Here is a 22,396-nt window from a genome sequence, read left to right on the forward strand (position 1 = left end):
GTAGTCCTATAGGCAGAAAGTTTCATGGAAGAAATAGAGTTAGAAATTATGATAAGAAATCTTTTTCTGGATGAAACAGAAGTGTAATAAATTAAGAAAAAACAATAAAGGTATCTACCCTAGAGTACCCAAATTAACACTCTCTTAGCTACAGAGAACTATTGTTATATCGAAAAGCAAACAAATTCCCAAGCTAATCAGTAAGAAGTAGAATAAGATTTGAAATGCATGAAAACCCAAAAGAAAACACTCAGATATTATTCATCTTACTCAAATTTTATTTCAAGCTTTACATGACATTCATGGAAAAGCTGAGCACAGGAATCATGCAGAGGTAACCGAGGGTGTGCTACTGTTCACCAGGTAGGCAGCAGCAATAATGTCAAAGACACACCTCAACAAATGCTCCATCAAAGAGCTCTAAACAAAGAGGAAGGAGTCCTTCCTGCAGCAACCAGCTCACATCCTAGACAAAAGCAGTACAGCAAAACAAAATAATAAAGTGTGAAAGCAGCTCTCTGTGACATTTATAAGGAGTCAACTGCAGGAAAAAAAGACGGAAAGTTTCTTTTCCTTTAAATTCACATATACTGTTCAAAAGGCCCAGGGCAGGGGATGACAAATAGGTTTCATCTATGTTTAACTGAAAGTTGCAGCCCAGGGACTTCCCTGGCGGTCCACTGGTTAAGACTTCACCTTCCACTGCAGGGGTTGCGGGTTGGATCCCTGGTCGGGTAGCTAAGATCCCACATGCCTGGCGGCCAAAAAACCAAAACATAAAACAGAAGCAATATTGTAACGAATTCAATAAGACTTTAAAAGTGGTCCACATGAAAAAAAAATCTTAAAAATAAAACAAAAAAAAAGTTGCAGCCCAGTGATCAGTATTAAAGACAACTGCAGCCAGCCTCTGGAATAGAGTAGTTATGTCTGGTCTGCCAGGGCTCCCTTATGGGATTACACCACCACGTAACATTGTTCTGGCCTTCTTAGACTTCTTATTAGTAATATCAAGTACTCTATCCTCATCAGCAAACACTTGAAGGCAATGTGTCAACTAGAGCTATCAGCAAGTCAGTGTTTGAGCTGATCCTTAAAGTTGTAATGCAGGGCTTCTCAAACAGTGTTGTTAACCCATCTAAGAAATGCGGGAAAGAGGGATTATTAAATGCATATTCCTGAGCCCTACCCTAGACAAAATTAATCTAAATTTCTGGACAATGGGTACCCATGTATCTCCCCAGATAATTCTTATAACATTAAAGTTTGAGAACTATTGATACAATGGGGGCAAAAAATGAGCCCTTGATATCAAAGGCTACTTCCAGCTTAACCATATGCCAGCTGCATGACTCTGGTCGTATCATTTAGGCTTCTGGGCATCAGTTTCTTCATCTGCAAATTAGTATTATAATAATAACAATAATAGTAATACAGTATTTTGTCAATTCTAAGACTCCATAGATTGACAAAATAAACCATTCTTTCGTGTATCAATAAGAAAAGGAAAAAACCCTGCCAATGAAATTATAACATGCCATCAATTATAAAATGCATTCTCATTTCAGAGACACTATGGTAGAAAATTTCCATTTGAGAATGAAGGAGATATAGTAATAACTTTCTGGCTGGGTGTTAAAATTGAACAGCGTAAGGAAGAACTTTTTAAACTAAAAACTCCTATAAAAGTAATTGTTCTGGCCCTTTTGATTAAATATCAAACTGGTGTGCTAAACCTAACAACCTGACAGCAATTGGTCTCTGCTGGTCCAGGGAAATGGCTCACCCGTCTCCTAAGAGCTTCCAACAAGGGCAATTAGAGAAACTAAATACAAGAGTTACTCCAAAAAGCTAGCAAGTGGTTTAAAAACAACAACAATCTTAAGTATCCTTTAAATTAATTGAAATGTCAAACTACTTTGAAAGAAGACTATGAGATAAAGCAAATGTGACGTTATCTATGTTTGCGAAAAGCACGTTGACAAAAATATGAACATTGAGTCTTTAAAAATCTGACTTAAGTGAGTATTAAAAACATCCAAACATGTTCATACTTAGCCTAAAGTTACCCTATATCTCTGCTTGGAGTTAATCATACCATAGTTTTGAAAGGTACAAGTGGTTTCATGCATTTATGCTGCTCCATTAATAGACAGAACCACAGGGAGAAACAAATGAATTCATTACTATAGTTGGAGACTTCAGTAACGGACAGATTCAGCAGGAAGAAAATCAATAAGGACATAGTTGAACCAAACAGCACCTTCAGTCAACTGGATCAAATTGACATCTCTCCAACAACAGAAAAACACATATTCTTTTCAAGTTCACATGGAACATTCACCAAAACAGACAACATTACAGGCCATAAAACACATCTTAATAAATTTAAAAGCATAGGCGTCATACAGAGGATACTCTAGGACCACAATGGAATTAAACTAGAAAGCAGTAACAGAACAACAGCTAGAAAAACCTAAAACACTTGGAGATTAAGCAACACACTTTCAAATAGCACATGGATCAAAGAAGCAGTTTTAAGAGAACTTTTAAAAATATTTCTAACTAAATGAAAATGAAAATATAACTTATCAAAATTTGTGGGGTGTAGCAAAAGTGTGCTTAGAGGGAAATTTAAAGCATTGAAGCATATATTATAAAAGAAGAAATATCTAACATCAATAATCAAAGCTTCCACCTTAGGAACTACAAAAAGTGCAAATTAAATCCAAAGTAAGCATTAAGAAAAGAAATAATAGAAATTAGAGAAGAAATCAATGAAATTGAAAAATAGAAAATCAATAGAGAAAATCAACAAAATTAAAAGTTGATTCTTTAAAAACATAAATAAAACTGAGAAACCTCTGGCCAGGTTAAATTAAAAAAAAAAAGAAGAAGAAGAAGGCATAAATTACTAATATCAGAAATGAAAAAGGTGACACCACTGCAGATCCCATGGACACTAAAAGGGTAATAAAGAAATTTTATGAACATCTCTATGATCACAAATTTGATAACCCAGATGAAATGGATCAAGTCTTTGAAAAACACAACCTGCTAAAACTCAAACAAGAAGAAATAGACAATCTGAATAAGTCTATATCTATTAAAGAAATGGAATCAATAATTAGTAACCTTCCAAAACAAAAAGCACCATGTCCAGCTGGGTTCACTGGTGAATTCTACCAAACTTTTAAAGAAAAAACTATAGCAATTCTATACAAAAAAGATAAAATTTTGAAGAAAAGTTATAGATTCATATTATTTCTCCAAAGAATAGTGATTAAATATTTATTTGCATAAGTTCAATAGCATAGCCTATAGAACTGATGTGAAAGCCTTTCTACTGATTCAAAGGATTAAGGGGGAAAAAAAGTATAACTATGAAGTCCACTATCTCTTCTATTTTTAACTTAATCAATTTCTATGCTATTTTCCCACTACCCTTCCCTGCAAGATTCAGAGCAGCATTTACCTGTATTTGAACGTGCATATGAAAAATTCCCTCAGATAAGATACTTGAAAAAAGAGAGAAAGAGAGAGAGAGAAGAAACAGAAAGAAAGAAAGAAAGAAAGAAAGAAAGAAAGAAAGAAAGAAAGAAAGAAAGAAAGAGAGAGAGAGAGAAAGAAAGAAAGAGAGAGGGAGAAAGAAAGAAAGAAAGAAAGAGAAAAAGAAAGAAAGAAAGAGAAAAAGAAAGAAAGAAAGAAGAAAGAAAAGAAAGGAAGGAAGGAAGGAAGAAAGAAAGGAGGGAGGGAGGGAGGAAAAGAAAGCAAGAAAAGAAAGAAGAGATGGTAGTTGTTGTTGTTGTTTTTAAACTAGAGGTCTTCATCTGATGCACTCTTTACTACTGCTGATTTTAATACACAAAGAGTATGCCAGGACCAGTGGTCTAGGGCTAACGATGACCAAACCAGGTGAAAAGAATTTTGCAAGTCGGCTTTAGAAGTACAATCAATGAGAGGGGAGCTGCAGCTGTTTTAAAAAATCAAAATCAAACCAAACAGACCAAAACAAAATGAAAAGTACCTCCTAAACTTCTCTAGGCAAGCAATTGGCTTCTTGAATTCATTCTTAGGCACCCTATATTAGCATAATGGAATCAGCATTCTGACCTTTATTTATAAAGATTAGATTATTGCTGCAAAGCAGTAAATAGCATGCTTTGGGCTGTTTTTCTGATTAACAGTGATGGCCTTGTGCTGATTCAATCATGTTGCCTTCAGTATCTGGGGCTAAGAGTTTGCTCCAGAAGAGAATAAAGCTAACTAGTCCACATGGGGATTGAACACATGACCCTGGCCTAATTAGCACCCTGCTAATCAACCACCAAAAAAGCTACCATTAATTAAGAGGTGCTTCCATTTATAGACCACCTTATATGTGTCAGGTATTGTGCTAAATGCTTTATGAACATTTATGAACATTTTCACTCAAATTTCACAAAAACCTTTCAAAGTAGATACTATCCCTATTTTATAGATATAGAAACTGAGAATCAGAATGGATAAGAAAGGAAAACTGTAAAACAACTTTGCCCGTGGTAAATGAAAATAAACAAAAGATCTGGGACTCAAATCCAGGTCTGTCTGTGTCAAAAGGCTTGCCTCCTTGTACACAACAAGGCTGTACTGCGAATCAACTCCAAATCAAAAGGTGTTGTATAACTGAGCAAAAGAGAAGGATGTGTTACTATTGATCTGAAAACAGTATTTTAAAATTCTGAACATCTTCATTCAAAAATAATTTAAAGTTATCCAGATAATGAAAACAAAAGATGGATGTGACTACTATTACTATGAACATCTTTTTTCACAAAGTAATTCAGATTCATTCATAATAATTTAATTAAGAGGCTGACAAATATTAACCAAAGCAGAAAATATTCCTGAAAAACAAGGAAAATAAAAACAAATACCAATGTCTTAAATTTAAATACTAGTTAATAATTTTCAATAAATTCTTCAAGGCAAACAGATGTGTAAGAAACTATCATTCAAGGCAGTCGAATTGAATTGAAAATGTGAAAGTGCTCAGTGAGGCAGAATGAGTGCTAGTCTGACTAGAGGGACCAGGAAAGTTGCATTTCAGCACACCCTGACGATGAGATGGATTCCTCTGGCTGAGGAAAGGATGGAGGGAGGAGGAGGTGGGAGCTCAACATTCCAGCTTAAGGGGCTACCATGAGCAAAGCCAGGCACATGGATGCTTACAAGAGCAAGTGGCCAGAACTACTAGAGTATGTAATGTGTTGGAGAACGACAGCAGCAGAAGGTTGAAAATAATAATTTCAGGTCACATCATAGACAATCCTCACTAAACTATAAGGAATTATAGTTTATTTGGTAAACTATATTTGGTAGTAACACATCCCTATACTCAGTCTCTGAACAAGGGCTCTCACTTGGAGTGCCTAGGCTGGTATCCTGGCTTTGTTACTTGGCTATGGACTTTGCACTAGTTCCTTAATATATCTGTGCATTAGTTTTCTCATTTCTAAATGGAAGTAAAATAGTACCAATTTCTTAAGGATTGTCAGGAAGATTCAATGAGATAATACACGCCAATTGCTTCACACAGCAGCTAGGGACTTCCCTGGTGGCGCAGTGGTTAAGAACCCGCCTGCCAATGCAGGGGACACGGGTTCGATCCCTGGTCTGGGAAGATCCTACATGCCGCAGAGCAGCTAAGCCCACGTGCCACAACTACTGAGCCTGTGCTCTAGAGCCCGCGAGCCACAACTACTGAGCCTGCATGCCACAACTACTGAAGCCTGCATGCCTAGAGCCCGTGCTCCACCACAAGAGAAGCCACCACAATAAGAAGCCCACACACCACAATGAAGAGCAGCTCCCGCTCACCGCAACTAGAGAAAGCCTGCACGCAGCAACGAAGACCCAATGCAGCCAAGAATAAATAAAGACCTTGGTGAAAATGAAAAATGTTTAAAAAAAAAACAAAAAAAACAGCAGATAGCATGAGCCGTCAGTAAATATTAGTTATAAATATACATAAGACCTACTTCAATCCAGCACTGCAGAACTAATGAGACAATAAAATTAGTTCTAAGAGAAGGAAGCCCAGGAACTGTATACTATGTATCTGCTAAGATTAGAAACCGGGCAACTGCAAAATTGTCAGAGATCTATATAAATAAAACAGTAGTTTGCATAAAGCCTGTGATCTAGTATAGTTCTGGGTTCAGAAAGTTCCTTTTTAATAGCATCAGTTCATTATGCCTCAAATTATCATTTCTCAAGGTTGTTATAAAAAAGAACCCATATGTGATAAATTGGCTTTTCACTCTTACAATGTCTAGAATATTATACTTTGACAACCAAACATAGCAAATTTAAGTGAAATCTGAGCATTTTTGTTAAAATTATATATTAGCAGAATAAAACAAAAAAAAAAACCTGTGATGTATGGGTCTTCGCAAGAGGAGAAGTGCATGCTTCTTGAAATTGATCTTCATTAATTCCAATTTCTTTAAGGTAACTTTCTAACAGCTTTTCAACCTAAAAATAGAAAGTTTAATTTTTTTCTTTTTGTAATTTACATAGAAAAATTCCAAATTCCAAATTTTACATTGAGTTTAGAAAAGTATAATCAAATGCTTGTTTGCAATTATTAATCTACATAAAATTATATTATATGGCAGTGACAATGTCTTTCACCGAAAAAACAAACAACAAAAAAGTGAAAATTTTTGCAGAGAATCAAAAGAAATTTTATTTACTCTCCCAGAAATCACTGAAGTCAGGATTATGAAGTTTGATGCGGTATAACTCTTCTGCTACCCAGAGCTATTTCTTAAAATCTCAAGACAACATGGCTAAATTAATAATTAACACTCCCCTGGATGTATCAGCAGAAGAATAAGAATAAAATTTAAATACTGGATGCAAGATCCCTTAAAATAGTTGTCCTAAATCTATTTCTTACATTCTAGAGTCATAAGGATTGAGATGCACAGAGAACCCTTGGAGTCTAATGCAACTGGTAGTACTATTAGGGTAGATTGGAATTTTTTAATTAAAGAATTTTAATGGAAAAATACATTTTTAAAATTCAGAACATCTTGAATTAATATTATTCGAATTACATTTAAAATCAGGTAAAAATATACTCACTAGTTCTTTGTACTCCTGATGAATCTCCGTATAGGTCAATTTGCTTTCTTCTTCATCATCAAAAACTAAATTTAAAAGAAAAATATTGCATAGTGTAAAAAAACAAGTCATTTCATTAATGCAAATATCAAAGTCCACTCTAGTTGTCTTACAAATAGAACTCTCAGTCTTATAAACCAGCTCTTCTGCTTTAAATTCTTGGGATTAAAAAAAGATGTATATATGCGTGTGTGTGTGTGTGTGTGTGTGTATAGTGTTAGTTGTAAACAAGTTTTTTTCCTACTTAAAATCTACTTCATATGGAAGATGAACACTAATTTGCTACTTTTCAATCAATAATATAAGGCAACAATTTCTTTATAAACTTTAAATGGAACATTATTGTTGATAGTTTTTAAATAATTCCTTTTACAACAGGTTCCAGATTATTTTATCATACTGGAACTTTGCTGATCCAAATTTTACTGAAAGTTACTAGGACTTTTTTATTACATATAAATCAATAATGAAATAAAAATAAATAAAAACAAATGTTTACTGAATGATCATATGTGTGAAACAATGTAGATTAGAAAGATATATATTCCCTCAAGAAGCTACAATGTGATTAAGGAAAGAAGACAAACTCATGAATTGTAAACAATAAACCCCCTTTTTATAATATTCCCCCCAAATGATCTTTCTAAAATGCAAAACTAACTTCTGTAATTTTCTATTTAAAACTCTTCAATTACTGCTCATTGCCTAGAGAATAAGTCTAAAATACTTAGAAGACCAGACAAAACCCTCCAAGACTGGATCCCAAATCTCAACTCCCACCACTCCAAAAACCAAACTTTGCACTCTTAACAGTACACAATTACTTGGAATACTGACAAATGTAACACAAAAAGACAAAAAAGCCCCATGCCTTTGCTCAAGCCCTTAGATCTCTTTGCCTTTACCCGGCCCTCCTTCTCCCAACCATTCTCCAAAATATTGCAAGTGGCACATTTTCCATGATCTGCTACCCACTCCCAACTCCTAGGCTAGTTAGATTCCTTCCTCTGAACTCTTGCAATACACAGCACCATGTGTCTACCCTTATTATAACACCTGCCACTTTACATTTAAATTCCATTTACCTGTTTGTCTTCCCCACCAAATTGCAAACTTCTCAAGCACAAGGATTTGTTTTATTCATCTTTCTACCCTCAGCTTCTGGCTGAACGACACTCAATAAATTTTGAAATAAAGGCTGATATTACAGAGTAGTACAAAACTAATTTTTAAATTATCTGAGGTGATGAATAGCACATTGACAACCCAAAGTCAGCAAAACATAAACATTATTATTTCAAGTGTCACTGGGATGTTACTTCCATTTCTCCTGGCACCTGCTCTATATAACACTGGGCATACATGCAATATAGCAGCTACTAAAGCTGTTTTCAGTTAATTTTGAAGCCAAATTACTACATTACATGTTTATAAGGTTGAGGATTACTGTTTCCCTGTAAAATTACACAATCAGGTGTGTTACAACTGAAATGCAGCCACTTTTGACATCTGGGGATAAAAAGTACGATGCTTTTTCTTTTTTTCCCATTTCAGCATTTAGTTTCATTCAGTAGGGTAAATGGAATCAAAAGGTGACATAATTTCCTTTTTCTCCTAAAGGAGGTCAGGATACCACCACATGCTTCATCAGTCTCATAATACCATTTTAAATTCTTAAAAAGAGCAGAAATAAAAGTTATTTTGAACTTATTTTAAAAATTACCGGTAAGAACAATACTTAATAAATACTATTTGAATTTTGCTCATGGCAATGAGAATGTAATGAAAAGATTCAGTGGTCAGAGTAAGTTTCCTCTTTACCGGCTTCATGGAATCTTAGGGCTGAAACGACTCTTAAAAGATCATCCAGGATAACCGACCATTTGATAGTTGAATTCCCCTCTATAATAACTCCATTAAGTTGTTGTCAGATTCCTTCAAACACTGCTAGTGGCTGGGGAGCTCATTACCTCATGAGGCAGGCTAATTTATCTGGGATACTCTCTGTTATGAAGCACTTCCTTCACAGAAATTTGTTCCCCTCTAGCTTGTACCCACTGACCCTAGCTCTATCTCACTGAACCTTACAAAAACAAGTCTAATCCCTCCAACATAAGACAGATGTTCAAACAATTAATGGATATGACTACCCTTGAAGTCTTGGCCGGCTAAACAACTGCGACAACAGCCTGTAATTATTCATATGACATCGTTTCTGGTTCCTTTTCCATGAATGGGCTCCAATTTGTCTCTAAGAACTGAATGCAGAACTCCAAAGCGTGAACTGATCAGAACCTGGAGGTACCCTTTCCTCACAGGAAATGTTCTGACACGGTTACATAACTCATTTGTTGTAAGATACCCTCCATTTTTGGTATAACCGAGACTCAGAGAACTCAAAAAAGGGAATACAGGCCACCGAGATCACCGGCTCTGGGCCTGCTGGAGTAATCACACACCCCTCGCCCACCCACTTTTCGGTCAACTGTTGGGATCAGAAGGAACTCAGAAGCAAACTGACGTCTCCCCTCCCAAGTCACTGGGGAAGTTGTTGAAGAAACCCACACAAACAGTGCACCTGCCCACGGCAGAAAGGTGCAGGATGGGGTGAGAGACCCAACATAGGATTATAAAGTCTAATGTTTTTCGGATGTGTGCTTGGGCCCAGGGGGAAAGGTATCTCGGTCCTCGTTTTCATTTCCGTGAAGGAAAGGACGGGCGCAGTGACAGCAACACATCCTAAAAACCAGCTCTAAACCTGGCAGACAGGAGTGGAGACCGGGGAGATGAAAGGCAGTTTGTGGAGAGGCTGTTGGCGTGAGAGAGGTGAGAAAGGATTGACGATTCGGGATCTGAATTTTACCTTCACATTTCTGCTCCACAAAGTCCAAGATGGGAATGGACCAGTCCGGGCCCCGCAGAAACCCTGCGATGCTCTCCACCACCCATTCCACCTCGTCCTCTTCTTCCGCAGCCATTCCGCCCCCGAGGGCCGCCGCGGAAGCCTAGGCCAGACCCCCGGAGCCCGGAAGGCCTTGCGGCCGCAGGGAGCCGAGAGGAAACGGGAAGACAAGTTGCTCCCGCAGTCTCGCAGTCACCTGGATGAAAGCTACAAACCAGTTAACTTAAAACGGTCGCTATGGCAACACGCGTAGCCGCCCCTAGAAGCCGCCCGGAAGTGAAACCAGCTTCCGCGGAGCTAGCGCGTCTTAGAGAGAGGTATTTGAAGAACTCTTCCGATTGGCTGGAAAGGAACAGTATTGTGTCGAAAAGTAGCCTTCCGCCCATTGGCCCGGAGCTGCTGGGGCGAAGAGCAGAAGTGTAGCCATTGGCTGGAAATCCTGGAAAGAATCTCAGCGCTCCCTCTAGATAAATGCGTGGGACCAAGGTTTAGAAATGGCGCTGTGAAGGGCGAACTCACCTGGACTCTGACTGAAAATTTTAAAGGCTTCAGTTCACGGTTGTATCCCCACCACTCAGTCCCGACCATTTTCAGACCCGCTGGCCCAGAAACTTTGCAATTAAAAGGTTGTTTGAAAATACAAACCTGAGCAAAGTAGCTCTGTAAGACTTGCTGATTCGCTCTGCAGTCAGTTTGCATCCTGTAGCTGAAGGCGGGTCTTTAAACTTTCCTGCGCAGATAGAAATAACTAGAATTGAGTTTTTCAAGGGCAAAATCAAAGTAAATGTTCCTATAAATAAATGTCTGGGTAACCAACCCTTTTGTTAAGTAACACCAACTCTACTTTTAGATTGGGGTCATTTGTGGAATGGGTCTTCAAAGGTCATTGTCAGAGTACTCGGCTTCCCAAAATATTTTCAAACAACCTTATATGTGTTTACATAAATGGGGTCATAGTGTATGTACAGTTATGAAACTTTGTTCGCTTAATATTTGGTCATCTTTTCATATAAACATAAAACTATCATTTCTGTACAGCTACATGGTATTCTATAAACTACCGTTTCGTTATTTTTATTTCTTGTATATACACACAGTATCTTACTTGTATGCATAGATGTCATTAGTGTGCGGGGTTTTTTTCCCCTCCGTGGTGTGGCTATACCATGCCATTTTTCCCTTCTACAAACTGCTAAAATGAATATCTGTGTGTCTCAGAACTGTTGGTTTATTGACTATTCCAAAGGATAGATTCTACCAGATTTGCTAAATGAAAGACTATATATACTTTGATTTGTGTGACCAATTCTCAATAGCTAGGTTAAATTACTTCGATTTCTCAAATTTATAAACAATTCTGTAATGAACATACTTGCACATGTTTTTCAGCTCTAGTCTCATTATTTACTTTGAATAAATTCTCAAAGGAAAGATTACCGAACCTATTTTTAAAAGCCTTTTTGAAAAATATCTTTACCAATCCACTAGGTTAAAGATGATACATAGTTTTAATTTGCATTTTTAAATTTGAATTTGAGCTTTATTTCATATTGATTAGCCTTTGTGTTTCTTCCTATGTTATTTTTTCATACCTTTTGACCATTTCTTCTTGGGATTTATTTTTCTTATTGATTTGAAAGAGCTTTTTATACATTAGTATAAAAATTTTAACTCTTTGTCACATGTTACAGTGACATGTTTGTAATTTGTCTTTTAGTTCACTGTGTCTTTTGCCATATAGAAGTTTTACATTTTTTATGTAAATGGTAGCCGATAAGTTATTTTCCTTAGTGGATAGCCATGCTCCAGGTACCACTTACTGGAAATGGGTGTGGTAAGTGTGGTGGGTTTTGAGTTACTAAGAAGAGGTAAAAGGAGAGAAGGACATCATCATTTTGGAGCTAAAATATTGTGACACCAGAAGGGGATTACTGTGGTTTCTTGTTCTCCTTTTCTGTCTTCTAAACCAGCTTAAAAGAGAAATACCCCTTTTGTTCTGCCAGTTTCCTTTCTTCATAAGGAAGTTACTTGTCAGGTTTCTAATGAGCGTGAAGGCCACAAAGTGCTATCCCACTGCACTTAGCATTACCTGGCCTTAGGGTCTTTATCTTTAGTCTCTTGGAAGTGCTTTCCAATTCCACTGGAAGGAGATAATAATTGGAATGCACAAGCTCTTCTTTCGTTTATTTTTTCAGCGTCATTCTTCAGTGTGGCCAATGTGAATTCCCTCCGGCCTGCAAGTTTTCTCATTTATTTCAAAACATTGGATTATTTCAATTTTCTCCTCAAATGTAAGGATTTTCTTTTTATTCAGTATTTGGGACCTTTATAAGAAGGATGCTTATGCAGATTTAATATAATATATTCAATATGCTTATCATGAAATAAACACAAACTCAAAAGAACAGTGTACACACTCTTAGGGCAATGCATGTGGGGTGCTCTGGAGGAAGAATAAGAAGACGAGGTGGGTGTGTGTTGTGCATTTTACCATATATCACTTTGTTCAGCCAGGTAGTGTTTTTCATGTTTTGCAGTGCTGCAAAGCATGGTCCTCTCTTGAAAAATCACAACTTCTCATTTTGACAATTTTATCTGCTACATATGAACAGATTTTCACATTGAAGTTGTTTGTTGTAACAGAAAAGACTGAAATAGATAACATACATACCCATGTAAGCATACACACACACACACACACATCTACAGTACTTTTACCATGGTGTTGATAAGAGGTTTAATTAGAGAACACATAAAAATTACTTGGGACCATGCTTGGTAAGTTAGTAAATGCTCAATACATGTTAGCTATTATTATATGTAATTTAGATTCTTTTTTAACAACTTGCATTCTCTTTATTTTGTCTCTCTTCACTGACAAGTCAGTTACATTCTTTACTGCATTCCTACTGAAATCTCTTGCTTCTCCCCATCCCTGTATGGGAACTGAATCTCTGCCTTACTAGGTTATAAAGTTCAGTCTTAACAAGATAATTACATTCCTCCAGATTTTTCAGGGACCACGTGAATAGCAACTACTTACATTTGTGTAGTAGTTCATAGTTTACAAAGAAATTTACATCTGTTTGACTCAGGACAACCTTAAGAGCTAAGTGAAGATGGTATTAAGATTTCCCCCATCTTACGGATGATGTGTATTAGTTTGCTAGGACGGCTGTAGCAAAGTACCACAGACTGGGTGGCTTTGTCAAAGGCTAAGAAATAGTCAAAGTAAAACCAGTGAATCACCAAAGTAGTAATTAGTTAAAGTTTATTGTGCACACATCAAAAAGACAGTTTGCAGACCAGGAGCTCTTAAACTAAAACATGGAATGAGGCTCAGGGGAATATTATTATAAAGCAGCTTATGTAATGAGAAAGCAGTGACCATTTATTCTTTACAGTGATTGGTTATAATATTAGAATTTTCTTAAACGATAGGGAATTTGTCAGTGATTACCTGATATCAACCTTGGGGAACAGTTCAATTTTCGCTTATGATTTCCAGAGGCATTAACAAGAAATGACCCAGGTCAAGTAGGTCTCACACAACAAACTAAATTAAACCTTGTTTGTATGACTAAACTGTTTTTATTGGCTAAGGGAATTTTCAAAGCCAGTCTCCCTTTGTTTCTGATTTTAATAGCTTGAGCAACAGAATTTTATTTTCTCATAGTTCTGGAGACTAGAAGGCTGACTTCAAGGTGTCAGGAGGTTTGGTTTCTTCTAAGCCCTCTCTTCCTGGCGTCTAGATGCTGCCTTCTCACTGTGTCCACATGGTCTTCCCTCTTTACCTGTCTGTGTCCAAATTTCCTCCTCTTATAAGGACATCAGTTGAAGGGGATCAAAATGTGACACCCTAAAATATGCCACTTTGGCATATTGATTATTTTGAGCTGAAGGCAGCTGAGAAACAGCAGATGCAGAAATAGCTCTCTGCTCTCCTGCATCTGCATAAAACAGGGCATAAATTTCCCATGAGAAACCTACTTACTTTCCCTGTACCAGGCAGAGGCGAGGAGAACACTCATCACTGGAGACGAGGAGTCAATGCTGGGATGAGTCTGCATAAACAGACTCTACTAAAATAACCCTTGTCTTCCATTAGAAGATATCTTAAACACTCCTTCCCCATGTATTTACAAGTCACTTCCGCACAATTTGTCAGCCCTAGAAGCCCAAGTCCTCTTTCCTTTGTCTAGTCACTTCTCCACAGTTTATCACCCTTTGTTAAAATGGTACATAAGCCCACAAGTCTCTCTGCTCTTTGACTTTTTGCACTTCTTTTTGGTGAAGCCCCCATGCATATAAAATTGTAAATATTAATAAAATTGTATGCCTTCTCTCCCATCAATCTGACTTTTGTCAGTTTAATTCATAGGCCCCAATGACTAAACCTAAGAGAGTAGAAGAAAGGTTTTCTCCTTCCCTACATAGTCATATTGGATTAGGGCCCACCCTAATGACCTCATTTTAACTTAATAACCCCTTTTAAGGCCCTCTCTCCAAATGCAGTCAAATTTTTAGGTACTGTGGTTAGAACTTCAACATATGAATGTTGGGGGACATGATTCAGCCCATAACAGGTGGGAAAACTGAGACTGTATGAGGTCACATTTCTTGCCCGGGGTCAGCACAAAGTCAGGGCTTGCACTTCTCTGTACTTGACACTTAAGCAACAAGGTAACCTCCAATTTTAATTTTATAATATATCACAGAAGTTTTTCCATGTTTACATGATCCCTTTTAATGTTACCTAGTGTCTTAGCTTGGGCTGCTGTGACAGAATACCATAGTCTAGAGGGCTTATAAACAACAGAAATTTCTTTTTCACAGTTCTGGAGGCTGAGAAATCCAAGATCAAAGAGTCAGCTGATTTGGTGAGTGCCCACTTCCTGGTTCATAGACCGCCATCATCTCTCTGTGTCCTCACAGGTGGTAGGGGTAAGGGAGCTCACCAGGGTCTCTTTATAAGGACACTAATCTCATTTATGAAGGCTCCTCATGACCTAATCACCTACCAAAGACCCCCACCTCCTAATATCATCACTTTAGGGGTTAGGATCTCAACATACGAATTTTAGCGGTACACAAGCAATTCATTTCCATTGTGTGAACATAATACAATTTATTTAAACAATTCCGTATTTACCTAGGCTGTTTCTTGCACTGTTTTAAAAATAAATGCATCCTTGTAACTAAATCTTTGCACCTAATCTTTACCACTTTGTGAAAATGAATTCCTAAAAGTGGAATTGCTAAATCACACAGCAAGCAGTTTTTAAAGACATGTACCTATGGAGTTTGGTTTTGTTTTAAGAGGAAGTATTGTGCATTCTGCAGTCGTCATGGTTAAATGCTAATTCTTATCCCTTTTATTATTGTTTTATATCCATGAGTCTACATGTCCCTACAAATGCACAAATATATCTCAGATACTTGGGAGATTGCTAATTTAGTCAGGGGAGGACTAGAGAAATGATTGTAAATTCCAGAGGACATAAATTCTTTAATTTCACAAATGTATCTCCAACTCCAACACAATGCTTCGCACTAAGAGACCCACAATGAGTATTTGATGAACATGTGAATTATGACTGGAGTACATAGAGCCTCATATTTGCCTAAAAACAATCCATTTCTCTTTTCTGCTCCTGGGGGAGACAGTAAAGGTGTGACTACTGGCAGAGCGGGGGTTTTTTTTAACTTTAGCAAAATATGCTTGCATTCTAGATCAGATGGCTGAAAGTTATTATTAGCAATAAGCTTAAAAATACCAATGCAACAGAAGTGTCATTTTCATATGTAATTTATAGAACATATAAAACAGCCCTAATGAACTACCTAATTACTACTCCAAATGGTATGAATTCAGCTTTCAAGTTAAGAAAGGAAAAAAAGGTCACTGCTTTAATCCTCCAAATTGCCTTTATTCTGGCTATAGAAAGACTTTTTAGAAGTTCTAAATTATAGGTTCTTTCCAAATAGTCTTGATTATTTGGTTTATATAACAGCAAAGGGATGGAGGAGGTTTCCATGGGTTGGCAAATAAATAATTACCTGCCATATCTTCAAATTCTCCAATGAATCCTTAGATTTTTATTGCATTTGCAGATGTAGCATCACAGAATTTCCATTCTCTTTTCAATGTCTTTTGTTGCTCATAATCTATAAAATGTTCAACAACTTGATTTAAAATAACAGCAAAGAAATGAAAATACAATGACTTTTCAAATTGTGACTTAACACATACATTTGGTGTGAAATGGCATGGCTTAGAATTCTTTCTTTACTCATTGAGTGCATACTGTGTGCCAAGCACCATGCTAGAAACCAAGAATAAAGAGCTCGATATGGTACATTCTGAATTCCAACTGTATGATAGTTTGCTTATTTTCATTTCATCTCTAAATGTTCAGGATCTTTGTGTGAATTACTCTTTTTCTTTCACCTCCTTTTCTTTAGTCATTAGGTTTTTTCATTGTCTTATTTGTGTATGTGTAGATAATTTTCCTATTTTACTTTCTTCTCTTCCCTTCTACCTTGGATTACCTACTAAATTGACTCTTGTATTTGTCTTCTATTGTGTTTTCTTATCTATTTTCTCTTTTCTTTTAACTACTATATTAGTGACTTTGGGGAGGATGACTAATTTATAGAACATGTTTATATGCATCTTAGATCTGCTTTTAGTTCTCTCTCTTAAAAGCAGCTGTAGCCTAAATTAATGTCCTCTAAATTTTTTTGACTAGATACTCCATCAGTAAAAAAAATTTTGAATACTCCTCTTAATATTTGAATATATATTTACTAATGACTTATGGACCTGTACATATACATATATGAATTAAACAATTGTATAGTGTATAATTAAAAAAACAAAAGTTGAAATTAACAAAGGATGAGATAAAAATATATAGGTTGAAATTCTAATACTTTTTCCCTGAGTGCCAATGGATAATTTTGTGGACCCACTGTGGAGGCCACTAGTTTGGGCTTGATAAACTTGATAGTTTGGGCTTCTGGCATAGTAAGGAAGCCAGTGAGTGTCCTATTTGCTTTAGTCCCATTTTGAATATCTGGGAAAGATGATAAAGAAAATTTCAAGGTTCATATTTGGAGCCCAGAACATTGAGATCAAGTCTCTCAAGCGAAAAAGGATGACAGAAGCCTCTTCCACCTTCAGAAGAGGTGGAATCAGATACCCTGACTGGGAACCATCCTGATGTCAGAGGCAGTAGGGAAGCGGGCTTGATAATGGAATATTTTTTAAGGATGGCAGGGAAACACTCTTTTATCTATTCATTTTAAAATTTTATCTTTATTACTTCTTGTGTTGGAAAAGTCATATGGTCAGCCCTCCATATCCACGGGTTCTGCATCCTCAGATTCAACCAAACGTGGATCAAAAGTACTTGAAAAAAAAAATTCCAGAAAGTTCCAAAAAGCAAAACTTGCATTTGCCACACTGACAACTATTTTCATAGCATTTACATTGTATTAGGTATTAGGAGTAATCTGGAGATGATTTAAAATAAACAGGGGGATATGTATAGGTTATATACAAATACTGCAAATACTATGCAATTTTTCATAAGAGACTTGAGCAGTCACACATTTTGATATCCACAGGGGTCCTGGAACCAATCCCCCATGGATACCAAAGGATGATTGTATATGTATATTGAAAAAAACTCAAACGGTATAGAACTACACAATGAAGAAAGTGAAAGTCTTCTATTTTTCCTACCACCTAAAAAAAACTCACTGTGATTGTTTGGTTATCAGCCTCCAGATATTTTTAATGTGCCTATTGACATATATTATTATCTTCTTTAACCAAAATGAGGCCATTCTCATTTGTCTAACTTGCTTTTACTTCATTTTCCAAGGATCTTTCCATATTAATACAAAGAAATTGTTCTTTCAAATGGATGCATGGTATTCCATTATACAGATGTACCTTTTTTTTTTATAAATTATTTTATTTTTATTTATTTTTGGCTGGTTTGGGTCTTTGTTGCTGCGTGCGGGCTTTCTCTAGTTGAGGCAAGCGGGGGCTACTCTTTGTTGCGGTGCGCGGGCTTATTGCGGTGGCTTCTTTTGTTGCAGAGCACGGGCTCCAGGCACGTGGGCTTTAGTAGTTGTGGCTCGCGGGCTCAGTAGTTGTGGCTCACAGGCTTAGTTGCTATGCAGCACATGGGATCCTCCCGGACCAGGACTCGAACACGTGTCCCCTGCGTTGGCAGGCGGATTCTTAACCACTGTGCCACCAGGGAAACCCTAGATGTACCTTTTTAAAATGAATATCTTATTCGTGCTCATTTATAATATTTTGCTCTTATAAACACTGCTGCATTAAACATCAATGTACATGTATTTTTGCATTCTTGCCAAGTCATTTCATAAAAGAGAATTAGAATTCTGGGTGTAAGGATATGAAACATTTCTGGAACAATAAAATTTTCAATCAGTATTACCAAATTGCCCTCCAAAAGGCAGTACAAACTGACACTCTCACCAAAAGATTGTGTTTATATTTCCACACCTTTTCAGCACCAGAAACGTTAGTGTTTTAGTGATTTTTTTTTTTAATCTGAAAGGTAAAAAAAAATTTACTTGTTTTAATTTACCAATGTTTAATTGTTAATGATACTGAGGATGTTTCATATATTAATTGGCCATTTATGTTTGTGAAAACAATAATTTTTTTTAAAGAATATTACTCTTTTATTTTTATTTATTTATTATTTTTTTTATTTGGTTGCTCTGGGTCTTAGTTGCGGCAGGCGGGCTCCTTAGATGCGGCTCACCTGCTCCTTAGTTGTGTCATGTGGTCGCCTTAGTTGTGGCATGCAAACTCTTAGTTGCGGCATGCATGTGGGATCTAATTCCCTGACCAGGGATAGAACCTGGGCCCCCCGCATTCGGAGCACGGAATCTTACCCACTGTGCCACCAGGGAAGCCCCGAAAGCAATAATTTTTGTTTTGTTTCTTTTTAACTTTCTATTATACAAATTTGCACATACACCAAAGAAACACTATGCTTCAACAATTACCAACATTTTTGCCAAACCCATCATGTCATTTTATATAGGAGTTCTTTTATGTAAGATTGGAAGATGTCATTTAGTGCCCTTTGACTCAGGCACTCAACTCTAATTCTTTGGCTAACTAGAACAAGTGTAAACTAAAGGGTAACAGCCAACCCTAGGCATCTTGCAGCAGTGAAAACGTAGTTGCAGATTGAGGCCACCAGATGGCAGACCACGGGGAAAAAGAAAAAGGAGAAGAACTCTATGCCTACCAATATCCAGCTTCAGGATGGCCCAAAGGTTTTAGGGAACTTTGCTTCCTATTAGTAGTGCGGGGGGCTGGGCAGATTAGTCAAAGTCATTGTTTTAAACCATAGTAATGTTATTTAATTATAGTAATGTCATTTATTATCTGATGCATTTTATTATCAGATTAAATATCTTTTATATTTTCTTTTTCCTTTTTTTCTATGAATCTCTAGGGCTCCAAAAATAATGTTTTAATTGGAATTGCATCAGAATTATAAGTTAATTTGAAAAAAGTAAGATCCTCATACTATTTATTTTTCCCATGAAAGAACATGATGTTTTCCCCATTTATTTGTCTCCATTTATATCTTTAAATAAGGATTACAGTTTTCCTTATAAAGATCATGCACATCACTCATTAAAAATTTCACTTGGTAACAGGTTTATTTTACATGTATAACTGGATTTTGACGATTTCATAGAAACATATTGACTTCTGCAGGGTTAATATTTACTCTCTGCATTCTTTTATTAAGAAATAACTATGAGTTAGTTCTTTTTAATTTCCCTGCTGTGGAATTACTTAATCTGAAAAGCATCACAAAATTCTTGTGCTTGCCTTTCTACTATTTATTTCTCTTATTTCTGTTTCATACTTCATTACATTGGCTAAAAATGGCATAAAATATGAAATATTTAATAATGATAAATAATGTATCTTTAGTATGTTTAACTGACTTTTTATTTGGAATAGACACTCATCGTGTTTATTTTAATTTTATATAGTAATATGTTTTTATTAAGAATATAAATGGATGTTGAATTTCACCTGGTGGCCTTTTAGCATCTACTGAGAGGATCATATGATTTTTCTTATTTAATCAATTAATATGGTTATTTTATTAATGCTTTCTCATATTGTCAGCTTTCCAGTCTAAGGTAAATTCTCCTTGATTTCAGTGGGTTAAAGTTTTCATGTATTTTGAACTAGATTTGCTAGCATTTTATTTATTTTGTGTCTAATATTCATAAGTTAGGTTTGTCTAAATTTTTTTTCCATGTCACATCTTTATTAGATTATAGTGTCAGAGCTATGTTTAGCTCATAAAAGAATTGGATAACACCCAATCATTTTCTCTGTTTTATGTTCTGGAATAAATATGTAATGATTTTTATCTATTTTATTATTATTATGTTTCTAAGGCCGATCCAAAAAGAATGCAATTTTTAAAACTTAAATGAAAATAAACAAATGCTTGTATTAGACATGTTTTATAATTCAAAACCTTAAAGAACTGTAATAAAGGATATTTCCCCCACCCCAATATGTTAATGAAATGCCTGCCAAACCCATTATAAAAGATTATCTCTGTCTGAGTGTGCTCTGGGTTATACTATTACATAAAGCAGACAAAATCCTTTATTTTTCTCAGCTGTTCTGCTCAATCATGGAGAGAAAATTATGCCTAGTGATTCAGCATCTGAAATGTTATACAAAGTCAAAAGTTGCTGCCTATATATTTTTCACAATAAGCTATTGCATTTCTTAGGTGCTGGTAGATAATAATATTCCAAGGAAGTGTATTTCTTGGGGGGAAAAAAAAGGCAATAAAGAATTTTGACTCTTGTTTTATCTGGGTGTACATCTTGCCTCTAGAAGTAGCTCATGGCAAGTAGTTATGGTAAGCTTCCAGATGAATAATATTCATAATTCATTATGGCTCTTCTGACAGATCACAGCTTTGTTCAGCAGAACTCTCTGCCATGGTGGAAATGTTCTGTTTCTGTGTCCAGTGTCTACTCTGGCTCTGAGGACTTGAAATGTGGCTAGTGCAAATGAGAAACTAAATTTTTATTTATTTTTAATTAATTTAAATTTAAATCGCCACTTGTGGCTAGTGGCTACCAAATTGGACAGCTCAACTTTCAAGGTACAAAATTTAATTAGTAGGGATACATTAAAAAATCCAGAATGTTTTCACCACTAAACATTTCCTTATTATGCATAAATAAATTTCACTTGCCAGTATTTTGACAACTGAGAATCAATATCAGTCTCTGCTCACTTCTCCAAAATTATTTACACTTGCATTTTAAAAACTTGGTTTAATACCTCCCAGCTGAGCCACCTTCTTTTGCCATTCTGAGACGTATTCTGTTTTTCCTGTGTTGGCATTTGCTGTTGTTGTTGTTCCACTTTGTTTACATGCTTTTAGCTCTGTCATTAGGAGTCTTTGTAATTTTGTATCCAAACCTACTGAATTTTTGGTACTTTCTTTAAAAAAAAGTGATTTGGTTTAAAAATTGGACATGAACATTTTGCCATGTATAATGATGGATAATTATATCAGAATCATAACAGTAAGATGATCATGGGTAAAATATGATCAAGAAGAATTTGCAAAAAAAATTTTTAATGAGAATTTATAAAAATAGAATTGGCACTTTAGTAAGGAAACTGCAGCTATATCATTGAACTGCTTTTCAAGATGAAGCCAAATTATACTTTAAACTTTCTAAAAATGTGCACTTCAGTATACACCAGTTTTACTTGTATTCTCCACATCCAGTGCCACTATTATTAACATTTTAAGATTTGGTGGTTATGTTATTGTAACAATCCTGCATGTGCTGCTTCTTGTATTTCTATAGCAGCAATCTGAATGTATACTTGACAAATTTTATGATTTCAAATGACCTAATAAGATCCGGAAATTATTTCAGTTAATTATCTTTTGATTAACAGATTGCAAAGTACTATTTTAGAGGGATTGGAATAACCACTCATTTGAAGCTAAAGCTTCATCATTTAATAAATTAATTCGTCTTTCAAGTCAGAAGCTTTAGTAGTTGAGAATAGTGGTAGCCACCTATTTTTTTAAAAGGCTAATTTTTAATGAAATTATCTGTGACTGGAATCCAGATACTGAAAACATTGAAATATTGGACTGGCTGGGTACTTAAAAGAACAAGTTTCTATAAAGATGCTGAGTCTGGTGGTTGAGGCCATTCTAATAGGGATGAGAGAGGTGACTCACA

At 35.9% G+C, this 22,396-nt stretch overlaps 1 protein-coding gene and 1 long non-coding RNA gene across 6 annotated transcripts in view; one reads left to right on the forward strand and one right to left on the reverse strand.

Moving 5' to 3' along the window:
- Positions 1-10,347, reverse strand: part of CFAP36 (cilia and flagella associated protein 36) — a 32,691-nt gene extending 22,344 nt beyond the window's left edge. Inside the window, exons 1-3 of the mRNA XM_082426300.1 lie at positions 10,034-10,347; positions 7,132-7,196; positions 6,415-6,516 (exon numbers count right to left, since the gene is read on the reverse strand). Coding sequence (XP_082282426.1) covers positions 6,415-6,516; positions 7,132-7,196; positions 10,034-10,148 — 282 coding nt within the window. The 5' untranslated portion in view covers positions 10,149-10,347. The remainder of the gene's footprint in view (positions 1-6,414; positions 6,517-7,131; positions 7,197-10,033) is intronic.
- A 93-nt stretch (positions 10,348-10,440) lies between these two features.
- Positions 10,441-22,396, forward strand: part of LOC309643548 — a 59,160-nt gene continuing 47,204 nt past the window's right edge. For 4 of the 5 annotated variants that reach the window (XR_014253804.1, XR_014253806.1, XR_014253807.1 and 1 more), the window contains exons 1-2: positions 10,441-10,630; positions 14,909-14,952. This is a non-coding gene — a long non-coding RNA (uncharacterized lncRNA). Of the gene's footprint in view, positions 10,699-14,908; positions 14,953-22,396 lie in introns of all 5 variants that reach the window. The other variant, XR_014253805.1, reaches the window with a different exon arrangement.

This window comes from Balaenoptera physalus (assembly GCF_965194825.1).
Source record: "Balaenoptera physalus genome assembly, chromosome: 15".
Taxonomy (NCBI): Eukaryota; Metazoa; Chordata; class Mammalia; order Artiodactyla; family Balaenopteridae; genus Balaenoptera; species Balaenoptera physalus.